This window comes from Notolepis coatsorum (assembly GCF_963971535.1).
Source record: "Notolepis coatsorum genome assembly, chromosome: 12".
In the NCBI taxonomy this organism is placed as follows: domain Eukaryota; kingdom Metazoa; phylum Chordata; class Actinopteri; order Aulopiformes; family Paralepididae; genus Notolepis; species Notolepis coatsorum.
This window is the reverse complement of record NC_140176.1, coordinates 68,425,087-68,445,263: the sequence shown is the minus strand read 5'-3', so window position 1 is coordinate 68,445,263 and position 20,177 is coordinate 68,425,087. Positions and strand designations below refer to the sequence as shown.

Sequence of the window (20,177 nt, the reverse complement as noted above, 5' to 3'; positions counted from 1 at the left end):
ACGGCGGTCTTAAAGTAGATCTCAAGCTGCAGGCCTTGATGTGGTCAAAGCTGCGTTCTTTTGATGCACACAGACGGACATGAACGCAATGGACACGGACAGTTCTGAATTTAAAAGGGAGATTTGACATGACAATAATCGCTTCCTCCCACAACTAGGCACTTTTCCTAATCTCTCCATCCTTCACTTCACTTTTGGGAATTATTTCTAAATGCTTCCAATTGACCATATTCACATGGTGGCCATTTTGCTCTTATGTCATGCTCATAAGCATGACATACGAGAAAAATGGCCTCTGTGTGAATATGGTCAATGGCACGTTCGGGTTGGCATCCTTACTTAATTGTGCACTCTGCAATGCGATATCTTGTCAATCTATCGTGGCTTAAGTGAATTTCGACCGAACCCACCCGGAGTATATGCGGATGTGAAAGGCAGTTGACTGAGCTGAGGTAAAGCTGAAGTGCTTTTTTTTTCTTCCTTGTTTTAAAACCCATAATGTACGATTATAATGTAGGTTACTACAGAACACAACCACATTTGGCACTTAACGACATATCTGGCAAATGCAAATGATTAAAAAATAAACTCTTCCTCGTCAACTTATTGCACAAGCATCTCGTATCACAAAAATACATAGAAAGTCACATCGATTACACTACTTTACTACTAGGAAAGGCGGACAGGAGCTTCGGGCCAAGCCGGTCCACAGCAAAGCTACAATACATAATATATGGATATATATATATATATATATATATCTATAGAGATTTTGTTTTCTCAAATATACTTTATAATGTGTGACTTTGGAGGAGAGAGAAAAAAAATTGATTACCAGTACATTCACGACAAACATTTCATCCATCTACAAGGGGGCGGGGGGTACAAGAGGTTTTGGTGAGATGAGTCTTATAAATCATGGCCAAGCCGTTCGATTTCCTCGATGAGGAAGTCGATGTCCTCGAAGGTAGCAGCAGGGTTGGAGATTACCATCCGGAAAAAGTTTACCTTGTCGCCCTGGGGTTGATAGCTGACCATGGTCGTACCGTACTCCATCATCCTGGCCTTGATCACCGGAGCCACCTGACCGACGGCAGACACAACGCACATTAATACTGTATGAAAATAAATAAAAAGCATCAAGAATGAATGATTCCTTGACTGAAGTGAGCAAGCAAGTGAGTGAGTGAGTGAGTGAGTGAGTGAGTGAGTGAGTGAGTGAGTGAGTGAGTGAGTGAGTGAATGAGTGAGTGAGTGAGTGAGTGAGTGAGTGAGTGAGTGAGTGAGTGAGTGAGTGAGTGAGTGAGTGAGTGAGTGAGTGAGTGAGTGAGTGAGTGAGTGAGTGAGTCAGTAATAGATGATCAACTAAGTTTTCTATTTCCATTTCCTGTCTCAAAACACATTTGTTCATTCTGGCATAGTACTCACTTCCATTTTACGTTTATTATAACTGCTCCCCTATGTGTAACTTTGTAATATTGTGTTTTTACTGTGTAATTGTATTTGTTTTTAACCCTGTACGGCGACCTTGGGTGCTTTGAAAGGCGCCTTCAAATAAAATGCATTATTATTATTATTATTATTATTATTATTATTATTATTATTATTATTATTATTATTATTGTTTCTGTCACAGAAATACATGGCCTTTCTCCTGGATGTAGCTTACTCAGTCGAACATTAGCTATAGTATTAGCTTTCAATTTGCACGTCTTCGATGGGCCTATTACTCCAAATCAAATCATATACAACTATAATATTTATTAAAACTGAAACTGAAATGATCATATTTCATGTTCTGTAAAATGTCTGTTTATAGCATTCAAAAACAAAGATTGAAAGAATGAACGAACATGTTTCATGTTACATGTTTCTGAGTAATCCTATCAGTAAGCACAAATGTTTAAAAAGTATTTGTAATCTATATCAAATTACCATTTTTGTAACCAGATACATGTAATCCCTTACTTATTGTGCCAGCCAGGGTGACTTCTCTAACTGACAGCAACAGGATTCACAACAACCGACCAAGACTGTGAGGTTAAAGGTTATCTTTTGTGATAACAAGGGAATTTATTGTGCTCCTCCAGTCCAGGTGGTTTTGCGCACTTTATCAATTAATTGAATGTAATTTGAATTACAAGTTTGCGGGAGACACAAAAGATATGCTGCTCTGTTGTGGTTAACGCCACAGGATTAGTTGTTATGCCCGAAAAAATACATCTATTTCATAAAGAAAATACAGATACCAAAACACCTGTTTGTTTAAAATATTTTACTGTCTTCATGTACAGTAGGCCTGCTGGTTTATTTTCATGGGTATTACAAAGAGTAGGACAGATGAAAGATATTCTAGGACATTTGTATAACTTGAATATAAAAACTGGATATGCATAGTAATATTAGGAGGTACTTGCTAAAGCTAAACCTTCAGCTTAAGAGCTTAAGTTAGCAGTGACTCAAATAACCTTGAGGTCCACAGCACATCTAGCTGAGAATATTAATACATATGGTGGTAGAAAGTTAAAAGGTGCTTAGAGAATTTGAAAACTGAACATCTTCACTCTTTAGAATGAGAAACACGTGCAACAGAATATCCAAAAAAAACTGTGTTAAATGTCTCTTTAACATTGACAGCCTATTGGGTGGGTTGTTGGTGCAGACTTGTGTCAATGGGGGGGGGGGGGGGGTGCTTTGGCTAGAACTATAAACTGTCCCACATTTCGCATCACATCATAATTATAGTCATTCCTCTCAAATGTGAGGCAGGTGTCCATCTGTGACAGGGCGAGGCCTGCAATTTTGGTGAAATAACAAGGAATGGTCAGCTGCAGATTTGCCTCATTTAAATCAGTCCTTTGAAATGTGTTCCCCAATCGCTTTCACAAGTAGCCATTAAAGCAGGGGGATGTGGAAAACGAGGGGTGTTTCTGGGACCTTAATTGTGCTAAAAGAGTGGACGCTACGTCACCGGGTGTCAACGTGGAAAAGAGCAAAGCGGGCGAAACAGTCAGTCTACACTCAGTACAACATGTTACAGTACCTCTGAAACTAAAACATACCTCTCTCACTCAGGTGTACCGTGACAAAGAGAGAGGGAAAGAGTGACAAAGAGAGAGAGGGAAAGAGTGACAAAGAGAGAGAGGGAAAGAGGGGAGGGTGGAGATGTAGACAGAGAGAGAAACAGGGGGGCAGAAAGAGAAGAAAAGGGAAAGCATGTGAGAGAGAGAGAGAGAGAGAGAGAGAGAGAGAGAGAGAGAGAGAGAGAGAGAGAGAGAGAGAGAGAGAGAGAGAGAGAGCTCTTTGTATGGCTGGCACGTACACCATCTGTTAGTACTAATTGTCGATTAGTGGGCCCCTGCTTCAGTGGACTCCGGCACCTTTGATTGGCTGCATTAGTAGCTGCCCCCCCCCCCCCACACACACACACGCACACACGCACACACGCACACACACACACACACACACACACGCACCAGCCTGGCCCATGATAGCCTGTCTCAAGAATTTCACTATTTTCTCAGCTGTCAAGGTTATGCAAATCGAGTTTGTACGTAGATGCTTCCAGTTCAGGCCCTCTCTCACAAACGGCAGACTTGCGGTGTGCCGGGCTGTGGCATTTCTCAAAAATAACATGAGCGGACAGCCATTTAGTGCCTGATACAGGGGACACGTTGTGTGATGGACACGCTGGATATGAGTGAAAGGTGCGTAGGGCAGATGAATGGGGGCTTTGAGAGATGTGTGTGTCAGATGAAAGGCGCTGCGAGAGGTGTGTGTGGTTAGATAGTGTGTCCGGGCGGCTTATCTCTGGTCACCCACCTTGTGGAGGCGCTCCCTCCTCTCCTCTTTGTCCTGCAGGTAGCGGACCCCCGGGGGGAGGTACCAGAAGCACACGTTGGTGTGTTGGGGCTGTGGGAACACACACACGCGCATACACATACACACACACGCACACACATACACGCACATGTGCACACACACACACGCACATGTGCACACACACACACACACACACACACATACACACACACACACAGACACACACACACACACACAGACACACACACACACACACACACACACACACACACACACACGCACACACAGAGCCATATTGTAAAGTGGACCAGGAAATCCATTACTAAAATTCAGTGGACACTTCTAACTAAAAATAAGGTGAACGTAATCATACCACCCATTTATCCACACAGAGTGGATTCTGTTTACTGAGAACGGCGATGCCCTTGTCAAAGAAACCCATTTGTTTGGCTAAACCACCAGGCGGGTAGTCTGGCTCATTCACAGATACAGACACAGATATATGCTGTGTCTGAAAGGCTCTCAGCTCTGTTTCTTTGGCATCAGATGCTACGCTGGTGATAGACCTTCCCAGTTAAAAAAAGGAGGGGAAAAAAGCATTCATTACCAACGGCTGACTAGCCATGCACACCGGCCTCATTTATACAGCTGGGGAGGTTCAGGTCTAGTGTACATGGCACCAAATTGATGTAATGGCTCTGCGTGAGACAGAGCCAACAGAACACCTGGGCCAATGTCCAGAGGATATGGCTGCTCCCGGTCGTTCTCCAGGCTAGAGGGTGCTTTTCTCTTTGCGGCTCAGTGGGAACAGAATGAGCCTTGAAACATTAGCCTTGAAGACCTTTCACTGCAAATGACTCTGGGTGTCCAAAGCAGTCCCTTTTGTAACCGGGGTCTTTGGCTTTAATAACACCACACCCGCATTCATGTTTTTGTTGTAGCATTTAGCATATTTGAGAAACCAAGCTATTCATATGCATATGAGCAATTACGGACCTTTATGCGATGCATTAAATATAATGGCAGCGCATTATACTGACAGCCCGTGGAAAAAGGGGCTTTCATCAAACACAATGCAGTAGCACACTGATCTGTCAATCAAGTCAACCATTAATGACAATGAATACACTGAGGTAAAAGGGACATGGTCTCATGTTAGCTAACTTATATTACTATATGTATACTATAAGGCTATATTTCCATAGTATACATATAGTATATATATATGTGTTCCTCATCATATATTATATTATATATTACACTGTATATATTTATACAATTTTTGATGTATAGTATGTATATATATTATATATACTATACATAAAATAAAAAATAAAAATTACATCTATACATTTTTAAATATGGACATACCTTCCCATCAAAGACCATCTCGTATCCTTCTCTGTCTTTGATCTTGTTGTACAGGTAGTCTGACAACTCCAGACACTTGTCAATTTGGGCCTCGAACCCAATGGTACCCTGTCAGAGAAGAGTTGAAAACTGAGATACTCCTATGATAGATCTAAAAATAACTAGACAAACTATATCTACTCTAGGATTAAATCTAAAACCAAATATGTTTTCTCTCTTGGGGTGACAGTGAAAATAGAAACAGACCTCAAATAAGCATTTGTGTCTATTGGATAATTGTAGAGAGAGACTAATAAATATATACATTTATTTCAGTCTATGACATAAACATTTGTAATATATTATATTGAAAAATTAAGCTGTGGAGATTAATAGCATTGTCAAAGAAAACAAGCTAAAACTAAATCAGATAATTGAACCCTTATAGAACCATATAAATCAGTTTGGAATTTTGGACATCCCATGTATTTACAGCTGTGAAGTTAATCCAAATCACTTGGAGTATGAATGTAATATATCACAAAAAAATACTCAACATTGACTGTCTTTAATAACTATGAGTGAACACAACACTCTAACTTACCGTCTTTAGATAATAAAGTACTCAACCTCTACTGCCTTTAACTATGAGTGAACACAACACTCTAACTTACCGTCTTTAGATAATAAAGTTTGAAAACATTGTTCCTCTGAAAACTTCAAATGGATTTATATGGTTCTTCGTCATGGGGTGCTCAATTAAATATTTTGAATAGGAGATGATTAAATATGGCATTGGGTGGACGGGTGGGTATTGGATAGAATATCTGAATATGAGATATATCTGATTGGGGCCAATCAAACAGCCTGGATCCCTTGAATCACACACTTCTGCTCTTTTCCAAACTCCTTAATCCTGTGATTAAGTCAAGCGTAAGTGGGTGATTCAAAAGTGTGTGATTCAAAAGTCAATGGATTCAAAAGTCTGGATCCAGGCTGCACATCAAATCCTTTCATAGGACTACGTTTCACTTTCAATCACAACAGCAAAATCCCATCCAGTCACAAGCTGCACTTCTACAACATGGCCTCTCCATCTGCTACGCATCTGCTTTACAAGAGGAAAAATAGCTTGGCGCATGAACACTCCATTATGAATGCTATCCCCAGCAAAAAATTAAGCTGTATCCCTATCTTTGCAACATAGGTTCCTGTCGGTTCCAATTAGAGCGTTGTAACAAGCAACCCACTACCTTCACCTGTCAGTCTGTAGAGGCATACTAACTAGGGCTGGCTAGACAGATGAACCTCCCTGTCACAGGCTGTTGGGGTGGGGACCTGTTTGCCTGGGGTGTCTATACCACCACAAGACCTTAATCTCCTTTGAGTTCACTGCTGTCAGGCGAAAACCTTGTATCTCCAACTTGAGTTAATTTGTTTGTTTGTGAAAGTTAACGTGAATCTCTATGTTTTGAGCAAGTTTCATGAACCAAAATACCACAAACCCCCTTCAAAACCCCAGTGTAAAACTTCAAGAATACATGGGTCTGAAATATTCACACCACACGGCGGCCATTTTGCTCTCATGTCATGCTCAGGTTGGGTTTCTTTCCACCCTGTTCCCACCTGGGAAAGGAACCCAACCTGAGCATGACATGAGAGCAAAATGGCCACCGTGTGAATATGGTGAATGAGGTTGACTTTCTTGAATCCTGAAAAGAGGCCTCGTTTGGAGATATGGGGTTTCCACTGTACATCCGCAGCGATACAATGGATATCTATTGGCTTTAGCAATAGTTCTAACCAATTTAGTGTACCAGCACATTATCACTACAGTTCATTGATAGTGTCTGTAAGCATTGAGTTTGTTTTTAGTGTATATAAAGGACATTTGTAATCGTAACAGAGCCACATTGCGAACCATTTCCTAATGCTGTATACCGTATATATATATATTCATTCTCACCGTATATATATCTATCCACACCTGTCTTTATACCTGTATCACTGTACATATTATACTACAACTCTGTACATATATCTGATTAGCACTACACTCAGTAGTACTCATTTGTATATTTTGTACCCAGTTTAATCTCCAACTGCAAATGTAACAGTAAAGTGCAACAGCAATATACACTAACACTGCCTACCTTGGCTCTCCACATGAGCCAGAGCTTGAAGATGTCCACATGGCGTCCGCACTGCAGGGCCTTGTCTCCAGTGTCGTAGGACAGGTCATAGTGTTTGTCCTGCTGGAACAGGTAGCAGGCGTGCATCTGGTTGCAGTTCTGCATCAGACCCTGTCCAGAAGCACAAATAGGGGGGTCAGCGTAGCCGACAATGGACCTAGCATGTCCTACCATGCTCTGTAAATAACTCATGTACAGATACCGATATGCCCTACTTTGTTTACTTGTTTATTGCACAATGTCGCTCTATTGGTTGGATTTTTATTATATATTATTACTATTGTATTATGCACATCGTTGCGGGCAAGACCCCCCGCATTTCACTGTATACCTGTATGCCGTGATAAATAAAACTCTTGTATCTTGTATCTAATGACAATGGATATTGTACTAGCAACCTTAAACCTACACTATGGGACTTTCTCATGAAGAAATAGTGCTTTGTATAACGTATGACATATCATGCCAGTTAGGGTACCTTGTGTATACTGCACCTGTGTGTACTGTTTACTTTACTTTACTCATAGTATATATTCTGATTAAAATTCTTTATTGCCCATATTTATTGTAACATAATATAACTGATAGGGCATACCCTCATCTGCACCTTTGATTACACTGTTTACTTTCTCATATTCTTATATTCAGAGTTAATTATATTGTTTACATTGTTTATTTACATTTGTATTATAATTTGATTGCCTAGATTTATGTCTTTCTACTACCATGCCCATACCTGTACCTCGCCTCCCCCCTCCCCATGCTGCTATGACACCTGCATTTCCCCAAGGGGCTCAATAAAGGAATATCTGTCTTTAACAAGCCAAATCACCGGTTGGGCTCAGTTAGGCTGAACAAGAGAAAACCATTGAAACAGTGATGCGTGAAACAGTGAAATTCCCCATATAATACTATATGACTAGTGCCACAAAATCCATAAAAGGGTCAGAGTCTCATTTATTTTTTTTTGTTTTGATCCACTTTTTCTCCTCCTATTTTCTTGTATTTTCCTCCCATCCCAATTTTAGTCGTTATGCCAATTCCCCCCTCCCCTTCCTGGTCGTTGCGCGCATTTGCCCCCTACTTGCCGGTCTAGGGAGCCCTGAAGTCTATCACATGCTTCCTCCGATACATAGGAGACAGCCAGCAGCCTCTTTTCACCTGGCAGCGAGGACTCTCATTGGGTGAGTGTAACGCGTGGGAGGGCACACTACCTCACCCAGATCCCTTCCTCGCTGTGCAGGCGCCCTGACCGACCTGTAGGAGTCGCTGTTTACAACAACCAGATTACCACCCCACCGGCTTCCCTCCCGCTGACACTGCCAATTGTGTCAGTATGACGACCGGCCAAGCCGGAGGCACCGCTGACAGCTGGATTCGATACCAGTGTCTCTGCGGTGGTAGACAGGCGCTTAGTCCGCTGCGCTACCCGGTCGCATGGTCACAGTCTCATTTCTAGAGCATAAACGGTGAATGACAAATCAATGTGAAAACAGTGCCCGAGGTTACCTTGCTTGAAGAGCCTTTTCTCGTATCCACCATGTTCTAACAAGGTGCAGTTACCTCTAATGTCCACAGGGTGCAAATCTCAGTGTAGGTTAGAAAATGTCCATGGATTATTAGATGGAAGAGAAGCAATACACTATTATGCTTGAAATATCACATGGTGCTTTAAATGGTTAAACGGATTGCATTTATATAACGCTTTTATCCAAAGCATTTCACAACTTATGCCTTACATTCACCTATTCACTCACACATTCACACACCTAAAGGCAGAGGCAACCATACAAGGTGCCAAGGTGCCTCATTGGGAGCAGTTAGGGGTTAAGTATCTTGCTCAAGGACACTTTGACACAACTGCCAGGGCAGGAGGAGCTGGAATCAAACCGGGAACGTTCTGATTACCAGGCGACCGCTCTAGCCCCTGAGCCACTGCTTTAAGCATATGAATAGCAAAGGGAGCCTGTCAGTGTGTTGACCTGCTTTATGTCGTCCTGATTTACCAGTGATGCCTGTCTAAAAGATTTGCTTGGATGTGTTTGCTACTGCGTTGTTCAATTGAACATTACTGCAGAAACATCAAAAACCTTTATAGGACCGTTAGAGACTATATTATGCTATACAGTGTCATTATGAAACAAAAGGACAGCTAGACGTTTTGTGAACTGCATCACCCAAGGAAGTCTGTGGACCCAGCTGTCACCCTGGAGATCAGCCTTAAGGGCAGCCTTCATGGATCAGTGTTCACACAGGTTGCTGGCCTGCGGGTGAAAACCTGTAGTGCATTGGAGTGAGACACCCAACCGCTGGGTAATGGAAGTTCATAGCTCAGAAGTAAACTGGAACAATGAACGCGCAGGCCACGCCCGCTGTAGTAGTCACCGACAGCAGGACAGCCTCTGGCCAATGGCTTGTCCTGTCCACCATCGTCAGAATGTGGGTGAATCCCCTGGAGGTCCACATGACGATGGACCGTTGCACATTTGTGGTCAAAGCTGCTGGCTGAAAATAGCAAGGGGTTGCCAAACGCCACTGACCAACTGTTTGAAAAACAGCGGTGATGGCATAGTCTGAGGAATCAGTGGTCAAGGCAACGGGGGGCTTCAGATATCGGGTGAGTCAGCATAGTCACCCCCGCGATGGCCTCTTTAGTAGACGAGACCACCTTCAAAATGTCCAGGAGTCGTATATGGTGGGTAGCCTGGGGGATGAAATGGTGATAAAAATGGACCATACCCAGGAACTCCTGCAGAGCCTTGACAGTGACAGCTGTAGCACCGCGTCCACCTTTGATGGCAGCAGGATGCTGTGCCACAGTGATGCTGTAGCTGAGGAAATCAATGGAAGGCAAACCGAACCGGCACTTCTCTGGGTTGATGATTTAGTCGTGCTAACGGAGGCGACTGAAGAGAGGGGGGGAGTGCGACAGGTGCTCTGGCTCTGGCATGCACAGGTGGGCCGGGCCGTCTGTGGAGCCATGCTGCGTCACGTCATGTTTGGTGGAGGCGGAGCCATGCTGCGTCACGTCATGTTTGGTGGAGGCGGAGCCATGCTGCGTCACGTCATGTTTGGTGGAGGCGGAGCCATGCTGCGTCACGTCATGTTTGGTGGAGGCGGAGCCATGCTGCGTCACGTCATGTTTGGTGGAGGCGGAGCCATGCTGCGTCACGTCATGTTTGGTGGAGGCGGAGCCATGCTGCGTCACGTCATGTTTGGTGGAGGCGGAGCCATGCTGCGTCACATCATGTTTGGTGGAGGCGGACGAGGAGGTACGTGTGGTGATGTCTGATAACTCCAGCAGGGGGCGAGAGAAGTCATCAACAGGCGAGAGGGCACTGGACACTTTCACTGGGGCTGCATCTGTGCTCACATGACAATGAGCCAAACGTCTCAGCGTTGATGAACCGACAGTGCCCCCCATCCGCCTGAAGACTGTTGGCGCAGAGGAAAGCAGCACCCAGGAGGGGAGTGGACACCTTTGCCAACATGAAATCCCAGGTAAAACGCTGGTCAGCAAAACATTACAGCATTACAGTGTGTGTGCCAAAGGTAGCGCTGCCATTGGCGGCTTTGAGGGCATTGACCCTCAATTGACAGTTTGTTGGACATTGACCAGTCCCCACAAAGTAAAGGAGCTATTTTATGGTTAGGAGTTATGGTCAAGGTTAGGATAAGGGTTAGGGTTATGCATAGATGTTATTGTTAAGGTTAGGGTAAAGGGTTACGGTTACGGTGTCTGTGTGTTTGTACCTCCTCTCTGACCAGTAGCGCAGAGCACTGCAGCGGGACTGACATCATTTTGTGTGGGTTCCATGTTACGGAATTGGCCCTGGGATGCAACAAAAATAATAATAATAATAATTAATAATTAATTAATAATTATATTGCTCTTTCAAGACTGACTGTTGTGTACTTGCAAGCCATAAACACCAAAACAGTGCCAAAACAGATAAGACGAGATTGACAAGTTACCTGTCAACACCATCCAGCTTCCACCTGTGTCTCCTGGACATGAGGAGACTTCCACCCCACGCACCCTGAGAGGAGAGGAGACAGAGACGGGTTATACATCGACTGTAGGCTACATCCATTCTGAAATAAAACAAAGCATTGAGTCAGGGACTTGCTAAGATGTTTTCTGTACATAGACAATAAAGTTATCTTGATGAGCACGTACACACCCTGCTATATGCACTCATCCAGTTACACACATTCACCCCTGGGAGAACCACAGACTTCTTACTGATGGCCATGAGCTGCTTCACTGGAGCAGTCAGTGCCTTGCTCAAGGCCACTACAGCAGTAGCTTTCGAGGGAGGGCAGAGCGTTAACCATTCACTTCCCTCCACACAGATTTCTCTGCCGGTCTTGGGGTTTGAATCTGTGACCTTCCCATCGGAAGATCTCCAGCGTCTCTCTAATTAAGGCGACTGAAAGGAATTATGTCAACTTCCAGAGTCAGACAAGAAGATAGATACCAATTTCCTCTGTGTGCGTTCAGTAAAAAGCTATCCAGCTGCAAGCTAGCCTAGCTTAGCACAAATAAATGGAAGCGGATACTTTAGCCTAGCCTAGCTGTTAGCCAAAAACACCTCTCCCAGAGTTTTAAGCTTTCTACTGGACACAGAGAGAGGAAATTGGTATTTATCTTCTTGTCTGACTCTGGAGTATAGACGATAAGTGCATTGCCCATAACGTTGGCGTGTTCCTTTTAAGGGATTGTACCAAATCGGTATAGGCTCTGTTATATTTCACAACCATATTTCCTGACCTCATGCACCTTATTAAACACTTCATTGTATTCAACACAGTGACCATGAAGTGAAGCTTGTATCTGCCACAGAGCTGCCTCCACAGAAACAAATACAGTTCTTATGCCCCAACGCCTGATGCCCATGAACTAAACGCATCGGTTTCCAGTTGTAGTGGCGACGTCTTTCTCTCCTGGCTGCCAGAGAGATGATGGACATGGATGTTTATGTGTCTTTAATAGAGGTGTTCCTCCGTCAGGCCTGAATCACCTTCATTAGTAGATAGAGTTCTCTCAGTGAGAGAGGCCACGATGGGGGGGGGGGGGGGTTGGCGGAGAAGGAGATGATTTACAGTCTCTGTTCCAGTTTCACTAATCTCCAGTGTTAAGATAGGAAATAGCCGGCTCCTATCTGGGTCAACTGGAAGCAGCCATTTGTCAAACTGGCTGGTAAGCTCTGTATTCTGTTATTAAAAAAACACCTGAGGTGAGATACTTTAGATTAAGCGTTAAGTATGATGTAATAAATCCACACATACTGCAATGAAACACTTATGTAGTTGTAACATTTCAAGACGGGTTCGAATCTATTGACCATATTCACGCACCCTGAGGGTGGAAAGGAATTGCAACCTGAGCATTAGCATAAGAGTCCTACGAATCCTACTATTCAACACAATCAAATTCCTACTCACGTCCACATGCATCCAGACGCTGTACTTCTTGCAGATGTCAGAGATGGCAATGAGAGGGTCAAAGGCACCATACACTGTTGTGCCAGCAGTAGCACTCACAAAGAAAGGCACAAAGCCCTGGTAATAAACAAAACAAAATAGTGATTGTTGTATATACAATATTTCTCTTGCATTTGCATTGTTATTACACAAGTCTTCAATTAACAGAACAGACTAAAACAGACCCATATGTAAAGGATGTATACAGCTCTTAGAAAATGTATATATGGTCCAAATCCACTATACGATACGACAAGAAAAGTCTGCAATATATGGCTGGGCAACAAGTAATCTAACATATACATTTTTCATATATTAATTAATTAATTAATGAATTAATATAGTATAGTAATATAGAGATATATATTGTTTTGTCATATAAATTGGAACCTCTGAAAGGTTAAATAGCTATATGTTTAGTACTAAATTAATGAAGTCTCCCAGGAGGAAGATTGGAAGAATTTAGTTTAAAGCTAGAATATAAATGATCTGTTTGGCTTGGTGCACCTATCATCTCCCATAAAATATACAACACAAAGAAGCATCTTCTAAGCTCAGCGTTAAGTTGCTTCACTTCAAAAGAGTGTAAGATCGGAAACAAGTTCTAAGCATTTGAGGTAATTATTTTTGTAATTCCCAAAACGACACAGGAGAGAGATAGTAGTATAACCATAGCTTACTAGTCGTATGAGCATGACGGTTACACAAACCCATTTCATTGATCATCCTCACAGTATGCCTCAGTGAACATCCCACAGCACGACATGAAGTCATATTGATATCCAACAGCTGCTGTTGGTGTTCACAATGGACCTATCTCAAACACCCCACTTTCCTCTTGATCCTCCAATCACAACCGTTGCTCCATCCCGAGGAAAGTGACAGCTGTAATTGGAGGATCAGGAAAAAAGGGCGGGGGTTTGAGATGGGTAAATTACCTTCTGTTTGGCCTCCAGTATTCTCCTCTCCAGATCAGATGGAATCATTTTACCACTGTGAGAGGACAAAGCACACTTTTATGGCTCAAATGCTTTTTATTATTTTATATAAATATGATATTATAATGTAAAAAAATATAAAATATTTTTGATGTTGACTCGCCAGTATAAAGGCTCACTGTTTACCTTTCATCCGCTTTGATGCAAATCACACTCTCAGTGCCAATGCCGAGAGCTGCAGCGCCTTTTTTGATTGAGAAATGGCTCTGAAACAGAGAGAGAGAGAGAGAGAGAGAGAGAGAGAGAGAGAGAGAGAGAGAGAGAGAGAGAGAGAGAGAGAGAGAGAGAGAGAGAGAGAGAGAGAGAGAGAGAGAGAGAGAGAGAGAGAGAGAGAGAGAGAGAGAGAGAGAGAGAGAGAGAGAGAGAGAGAGAGAGAGAGAGAGAGAGAGAGAGAGAGAGAGAGAGAGAGAGACGGTTATATTTCTATTTCTATAATATGTGACACAACATAGTTGATTTTAAAGTCCCAAAACGTTGTTAATTTAAAAAGCAGAGCCCATAACCTAAACACACACAATTGAGCAAACAGTAATTGAGACATGTTGTCATCCTTTAAAGGATGGATCAAGACCCAATAACAATACAGTACAACACGTTTTTAATTATATTTGCCAAATGTTGTGGTTGTAAAATGTTTGATTGCATTGGTAATGTTTGTAAAAAACTGAAACAGACAGTTTAAGAAGGTTGTTAAGAAGGTTCCAAAGCTTCAAGGATGCATGTGAATCTCACATTTGTGGTGAAGAAATAAAAATATTCAGGCTTTAAGACAGTTTTTCCTGGTGCTGCTTCTTCACAGGAACTTAAAGTGAGGAGAATGAGATGTGCAAATAATGCAGCTTGTCTGTTTGTTATACTGGCTATTTCAGATGAAACAGCTTCAGGGGTTGATATACGGCAGTAGCAAATGTCCTTGTGTGTTGTCACACATAAGGTCAGTGGCACATTAGTTGGAGTTGGTGTGAAAATGACACAGTAACACTCAGCTGCCTCAGAGACGCATCAGACACAGCAAGGTGCCCGCTTAACCCTCTCAATAAAGTGACCTGAGTTTTTTTTTCTTTATTTGTGCCCAATTTTCATTTTGGGGGCATCTTACTTTTGCATTACAAGTGCAAGGTCTTTTAGATATGGAACAAAATGTGTTCAACTCAAATAATGGTAAATGTACTGTATGTTCAATTCACTGTATGTTCAATTAAGTTGACCATATTTGGGTGGGAACACGGTGGAAAGGAATCCCATCCTGACTGAGCATGATATAAGAGCAAAATGGCCAACATATGAATAATTGTCAATGGGGATGGATCATTTCTAAACGAAAAGGCTGAGGAAACATTCAACGGTCTGAACAAATTGAAACACAATTTAAATATGAATAAAGAAAGAGAAGCTATGAGGGTTTTAAATTGCCTACGTGTTCTGATGTGAAGGCCACCAGTCTGGGAACAGACGACATTCCCTTCTCCTTCACCTCAGGGAACATCTTGAAGCGAGCCAGCAGCATGGCGTACATGTTAGAAATGGCGCCACCTAGAGGACGGACAGGTTGCACACTGCATGCTCAGTCATTTGTGCAAAGCATCACTCATTGTCACTGGCACAGTCCACATAATGGATGTAGGTAAATAAATCGAAGGTGAGCTGGACCTCTTACAGACACTGAACTAAAGAGGACAAGCCTGTTTTATTTATAGTTAAGAGACAAGAAGTTTATTTATACAGTAGCCTATTGACAACAAATAATGTGAACCTGACATGGGAACAGCGTTGACGATCACATTAACGCCAACAGCCATTCTGACCACACCATCACCATCAGTGGCTTACTAATGCCAATTACATAGCTAGACAGTCCCATCATGGGATCAGTGCACTGTCATTATTCTCTCCGTCAGCCTCAAGTCACGTCGTGTATGAGAAAAATATAATCTTGCCAGGGGATGAAGTATGGGGGGAGGGCCGAGGGGGGGGGGGGTGATCATTCTCTGTTAATGGACTGTGAAACGTGTTCCATTTAGATCATCAAAATGCAAATTGTTACATCCGCGGCACACATTCAGACTCGCCCATTTTCGGGTGAGACGTGCAGAGAGACGCGAGAGTGGGTGAGTGACAGCCCGCATATACGCACCGGGAGAAAAGATTCCGTCCCCTCGCCCGTCCTGCCAGCCAATGATCTCCCTCATCTTCTTCAGAGTGACGTACTCCAGCAGCACAAAGACAGGCGCCACCTCATAGGTGAACCTGGAACGGCAGGAAGGCAGCGGCGTCACGTGATCCGGGTGACACAGATATGGAGACAATGCAGGCTCACACAAAGAAAAAAAAGAAGTGAGGCAACACGTCACAAGTCATCATCACTGCAGTTTGGTGTTCTCCATGTAGATCTGGCTTTATTGAAATTGATTCAGGATGAGAAGAGTGGAGTAAATACACTGACAAAGTATTTCAAAGCCAACAGGGGTGAAAATACAGTACTTACTTATTATAATATTAGATGTGTGTGTGTGTGTGGGGGGGGGGGGGGGGGTGACCTTCAAATGTGATACCATGTGCATATTATCCTCTCCAGCAGGCTGCATAAGGGCACAACTCTTCTAACTTTATTGTCTTACTTTTTCATCAAACTGTACTGGCATTAAAAACAAGTGCATGGCCTATACATTTTATGATATTAATGGTTTGTATATGGCACCAGTCCCTCCTGGATTTAATTGTGCTGCCTATTATTCCAATTAAACAAATTATTTCTCCATGAAGCAGTGCATTTCAGGGTGTTTACCTCTTGATATTATTTATTTTACAAATGGCTTTATACAAAATACATCCATGTACTATTGGTGTGATCAGAAGGCTTGTTTTGCAGCCTCACAACGTTGTGAATGTGCAGAGTTTATACAACACAAAATCAGCTTCAGGTCAGTCTGAATTAATTCCAGGGCTCATGTTCTCCCCTTGGATCACAACGGGAGGGAGGGGACGTGACGGGGGTTGGGGGGCGGACTAGGCCGCTTTTCATTTGGTACACCCCGGGTGAAATCCCATTATCAGTCGGCGCAGACACGGGAAAGAATGCACACGGACGGCAAATGGCATTCATTGTCATCATTTAAATCATGATGATGCAGGCTATATACTTACATATTAGTATTGGCGGTGGACGTTAGCCAGTCCGCTGCCAGACCAACCATGTCTAATCCTGTTGAGAGCTGATTGAAGTACCTGGGGTGAGCTTATAGAGAAAAAGTATAGGAGTCAATTATACGATATTAGCACATTTAATTTAACTCTCTTTTTAGATTTCAGGAACATTTACTTCAGATCAATAATGCATAAAATACAGACTGGCATATTGCTGCAAAATGATACAACAGCAGAAATGGCAATTTGTTTTCCTTTTTTTTGCCATGGGGTGGCTAGGCCTATCCAATATTATGTCTATAGTGTTATGTTTTTTGTAGTACATGCGGCATGCATGGTTTGAAAAAGAAGAACTATATACTAAAGAGTTCCATTTTAGCTAAATTCTTTATAAAGGCTATTGTATTTATGGTAGATAAATTATGATAACGTGCTGTCGTTTTAAATGTGTTTCTTACAACGTGTGATTCGTTCAAATAATATAGACTATAAGGAATATAATAGACTTGGTTAATTTATCTGATTATTATCTCAACGATGACTTATACAATATATATAGCTAACATGTCCCTTTATTATGACACAGAGGACAAAGCACAGGGAAAGAAGTCCGTTTTCTATGAGATATTTTGATTTTATAAACCTAGATTTTTTTTGGTTTTAGCCATTATCTGGACCATCTCTGTGTGGTTGGCTGGGGGAATTAAATGTTTTGGGTGTAGAAATAATAATCAAGACTGCAATCAGAAATTAGGCAGTCACGGGGAAACCGTATATTTAATATGGCCAAAAATATGAATTACATTGTGGGCTATAGGAACGGTCGCATCATCAAAAAAAAAAAAAAAAAAAAACGTTTATGTCAACATTCAAGCCTACCTGTTTTGATCGCATATTTCAGAGTTGCACGACAGCTTATCAAGATATCATCCAGAGTTTCTGGCTCGTCTTGGAGCTCCCAGTTGTTCCTCTGTAGTAGTTCATTTGGATAATGAAAATCGATGACTTTCGTTTCTCTGTCGAAGGACTCCACTATGTAGGCCAGTAAAATATCCACCACTTCTTGCAGAAAGGTCATAGTTTTGGCGTCTCCATTCAAGGCGGGTAGCAGGTCTGGAAAACAACGGGTAGAGAAATTCAGACTTGTTGTAATTTCCCTTTACTAGGTGATGGATGGGGATACTTTTGTATTGGGAACAGTTACAGTTAACAGGCTAATATGATCTGGGACTCAGTTGCGGGAATGTGACGTTATTTTTACAGCCATTATTAGGCCACTCGGCCTATCTCGCTATACATAAATATGCTCATATTTACAATAACCATGCATAGGCATAATCCATTCGAGGATTTCCATAATTTATTTTACTTTAAGAATGACACCCCCTGTCTGAGAAGCTCAACATTTAACAATGGATTTCGCTGAAGGTGACCCCTCTCTGGCTCTGCTATAATATTCCCATAAATTAGGCCAGTGGAGGTGCGCGGCTTTGGCCTTGACTTTGAGAAGACCCGCCAGACTCGAGTCGGAACCATAAAATCCATGCTTACGATGCGTTTTATATACCTGTTGAATAGAGGTCGGAGAAAGCGACGGTCGCTTGTTTAGAACAATTACACGGTTGTTTGTTGCAGCTGCAGGTTTCAGCGGGTGCGTCTGGCTGTTTGGCGGAAGGCTCGGCCGCTTCGGCCGGTTTTTCCCCCTCTCCAACATTGAGCAGAGCTTTGAACATCACATATATAATTATCATTATGTTAAAACATCACACATTTAACATCGTTTTTATTATATATTTATAACCAACAATGGCAATCATTTATGCTATTATGCAGGAATGCGAAAAAAAAACATAATACAAATGTAAAATAATGCAATTTAAAAAGACGCGCATTTTCATCCATGAACCAACATACCACATAATTTCGATCCAAAGCCTCCGGGTAATTTTTGAGCCGCTGCCTGGCACCATGCCCTGGCTGGAGAGCAATACAAAAAAAGAAGAACAAGAAAAGAGAGAAAATAATGCATGAATAGTTCACATTCAGACTTCCAACTTCAGAACCTCACCGTATAACCCCAACACACCAAAGGAACTGTGTCTTGTTGCATACAACACAAGAAATACTGAAGTAGCCTACATTAAAGTCATTTTGTGTCATTGAAAATGGAACGCCGGTCACAGCTCTCAAACGATGCCCTGATAAGGACATTTAATGCGATTGGTCGAACATTGGAGCTAAATAAAAAGCTACTCACTCGTGCTGGGGCTTTGGCTGCCCGTATTGTCCGGCGCGGCATTATCTCCACCGAGAGACCAAAATCCGTGCGATGCCATGGTGCCGTGGTTAGGAGCTGCAGGAGAGATGGAGACGAACAGCGCCCATCCAGACGGGGGGCGGCGACACGCCGAATGGGAGCTGTCCAGAGATGTGGTGCTGAATCTGCCCAGACCTCCACTTGTTGAAAATCCAAGCGTGCATTCGACAGACACTCCGCGGGAAAACACTACAGAAAGGAACGACGTCCGCTCGAGGTGCCCCTCCGCCTGCAAGCGCCCATGCAGGTGCACAGATACTGTATATAGGCTACATGAGGCTGCGTCTTCCCAAATATTTCGGTACAGTTTACCCAGCGGCGCGCACTCCGCGCCTCAGCGTATAGCACACAGCCACTCTACTCTGACCTCATGGACATTTCACACGAGGATGCACAGAGGCAGCGTCCGGCCGACTGGGAGAGCAAATGTATTTGTTAAGAATTACAAGTTCAAATATTCAAAAAGCATAATCAACTAAACGGGGCTATAGCCTATACAGCTCGAGGCGGGCTAGTTGTTTGTAAAGGTGACACAAGCCATCCACTAAACTTGTATCCCCTGTGGTGACCTAATTTTACGTCACCAAAGAAATTCCAGCGTGATTCACTTCAGGTCATGACGAACTGGGTGCGTCGTCGCAAGTCGTGACTGCGTCATCTGTGCTCAACTTCAAATCTGCTGAGAAAACTTTTCCCCTCATTTTGGCGGCGCAGCCAACTAATGCACATACACAGCAAGTGTTCCCGCGTTATTTCCCCATAGAGGAAACGTTGGTCGAAAGTAACACACACCTAGAATACGCACACTCTCTGTAGACCTCTCGCGCTATCAGACTGGAACGCTCCATGCGTTTGTGAACCATTTGC

General features: G+C 42.8%; 1 protein-coding gene across 1 annotated transcript; it reads right to left on the bottom strand.

Moving 5' to 3' along the window:
* Nucleotides 1–909: 909 nt before the first annotated feature.
* gad2 (glutamate decarboxylase 2) lies at nucleotides 910–19,329 on the bottom strand (the record flags this gene model as incomplete). The annotated part of the gene is made up of 16 exons (XM_084326140.1): nucleotides 910–1,083; nucleotides 3,823–3,912; nucleotides 5,194–5,301; nucleotides 7,326–7,475; nucleotides 11,118–11,196; nucleotides 11,340–11,404; nucleotides 12,813–12,929; nucleotides 13,790–13,844; nucleotides 13,976–14,055; nucleotides 15,267–15,382; nucleotides 15,984–16,096; nucleotides 16,994–17,084; nucleotides 17,873–18,106; nucleotides 18,561–18,716; nucleotides 18,908–18,970; nucleotides 19,251–19,329. The coding sequence occupies 16 exons, from the start codon at nucleotides 19,327–19,329 to the stop codon at nucleotides 910–912; spliced, it is 1,770 nt and encodes a 589-aa protein (XP_084182266.1).
* Between the last annotated feature and the right edge of the window lie 848 nt (nucleotides 19,330–20,177).